The 1,620-nt window shown below is 64.5% G+C and overlaps 1 protein-coding gene across 1 annotated transcript; it reads right to left on the bottom strand.

The window, feature by feature from the left end:
* Positions 1–510: 510 nt before the first annotated feature.
* Positions 511–1,137, bottom strand: LmxM_30_0450g_1 (uncharacterized protein; the record flags this gene model as incomplete). The annotated part of the gene is made up of 1 exon (XM_003886546.1): positions 511–1,137. One exon carries the CDS (start codon positions 1,135–1,137, stop codon positions 511–513), a length of 627 nt encoding a protein of 208 aa, XP_003886595.1.
* Positions 1,138–1,620: the final 483 nt, after the last annotated feature.

Below are 1,620 nucleotides of genomic sequence, written 5' to 3'. Positions count from 1 at the left end.
AACGGTGCGTCGCCCACTGCAGAGCGCAAGGCGCCGTGCAGCGCAGCACAGGCAAAAGCGGACGGAGCGGCGGGCACGGCGCAGAGGACACGCGCAGGAGAGGACGAGGACGGCCACGCAGAAACCGTCATCACGCCACCACGCGCACTCGACAGCGAAGCCACATCAGCACTCGACAGGGAGCCCGCACGCACCGACAGCCGCGCAGCACCATGCAAACGAGGAAGCCGACGCCGCAGCGCAGAAACCGAGAGGGGCTCCTCGGGACGTGCGTGCAGGGTGCGCGTGCGCTGCTGCACCGCATCGCCAACGCGTCACCTGCGCCGCGCACGCACGAGGCGGCGGCGAGAGAGAGGGTGCCGGCGAAAGACCGAGGCCAGCGTCCGCAGCCTCCGCGCCCTCCGTCTGTCCCGAAGGCAGCCGCTCACCCGGCCACTCCACCACGACGCCTCGGTGGAGCTGCCGCGCTGCCGTCAAGCTCCACCGTGCATTCCTGCCGCACTCTCCCTCCTACTCCATTTCCTTATACTCCTCCTCCTCTGGCTTTGACTCTTCCTCCTGCATCTCCTCCGTATACTCCTTCGGCTCCTCACTCTCACCGGATTCCCCGAGTTGCCACGGGAGCAGCAGGAAGATGAGGTCGAGGATATCCAGCACCCAGGCGCACAAAATTAGACCAAAGCCCGTGCCGAAATCGAAGCCTTTACTCAACTGCTGACAGCGAGGATCCTCAATTCGGTAGGTCACCACCATGAGCACCCAGACAACACCAGCGGTGACAGCGCCCACGATGTTCAGCGCCAGGCAGACCCACCGGAAGAGAGCGCAGCAGTACAGCAAAAGGAAGCCGAAGAGGAACGCAAAGCCGTACACGATGGCAGAGATGATAGCGAGCAACTGAGCAACCCGGAAGTTGTCCCGGATGCGCGGGCACCGCGACCACCGGAAGTCCGATGGGCTGGTAACCTTGGGCTTTCGGCAATCGCTCTTTGCACCCCATAGCGTGATGCATACCCTCGAGCCAAAGCTGCCCTCCGGCTTGATGTAAAACATATCGACTCCTGTGCCGATCATCACGAACACGAACGCGATGAGCTGGAGCACCACGTAGATGATGACGCCGAGCTTCACCGCCATTTTCGAGACCGCACAACGCAGAGCTGAGAGAGGCGAGGCGGAGGCACACAGCACAAAGGGCGAGGCGCAGGGTCTGGGGGTCGAGATGGCGCAAAAGAGCGGGCGAGGAGGGCGCGGGGGTGCAGGCCGGAGACAGCGAGGGAGAGCCTTGACAGCACATGCACATGTGCGTTGCGTCGACGTTCATGCGCGCGTTGTCGGTGTTCGGTGGGTGGTGCGCGTGTGTTGTGAGAGGGCGCAAACGGACAGGGGCGAGGAGAGAGAGGAGGGGACAGAGACACAGAGAGTGGGGAGGGAGGGGGAGGTCACAGGCAGCGGAGACTGCCAGGCGTGCGCAGCGGCGGCAGATGCGCCGCTGGCTGGCATGCGCACAGACAAAAAGCAGCAGGAGAGGAGGCCGGCGCATGTGCCGCGCGCCGCACAGCGAGGACGAGGGGGAGAGAGTGCAACGACACGCAGGCGCACAGCACACCGTCCGGTGCC

The sequence above is a fragment of the Leishmania mexicana genome, contig 15 (assembly GCF_000234665.1).
Source record: "Leishmania mexicana MHOM/GT/2001/U1103 WGS CADB00000000 data, contig 15, whole genome shotgun sequence".
NCBI lineage: Eukaryota > Euglenozoa > Kinetoplastea > Trypanosomatida > Trypanosomatidae > Leishmania > Leishmania mexicana.
The sequence above is the reverse complement of the archived record's forward strand: the minus strand, read 5'-3'. Positions and strand labels throughout refer to the sequence as shown.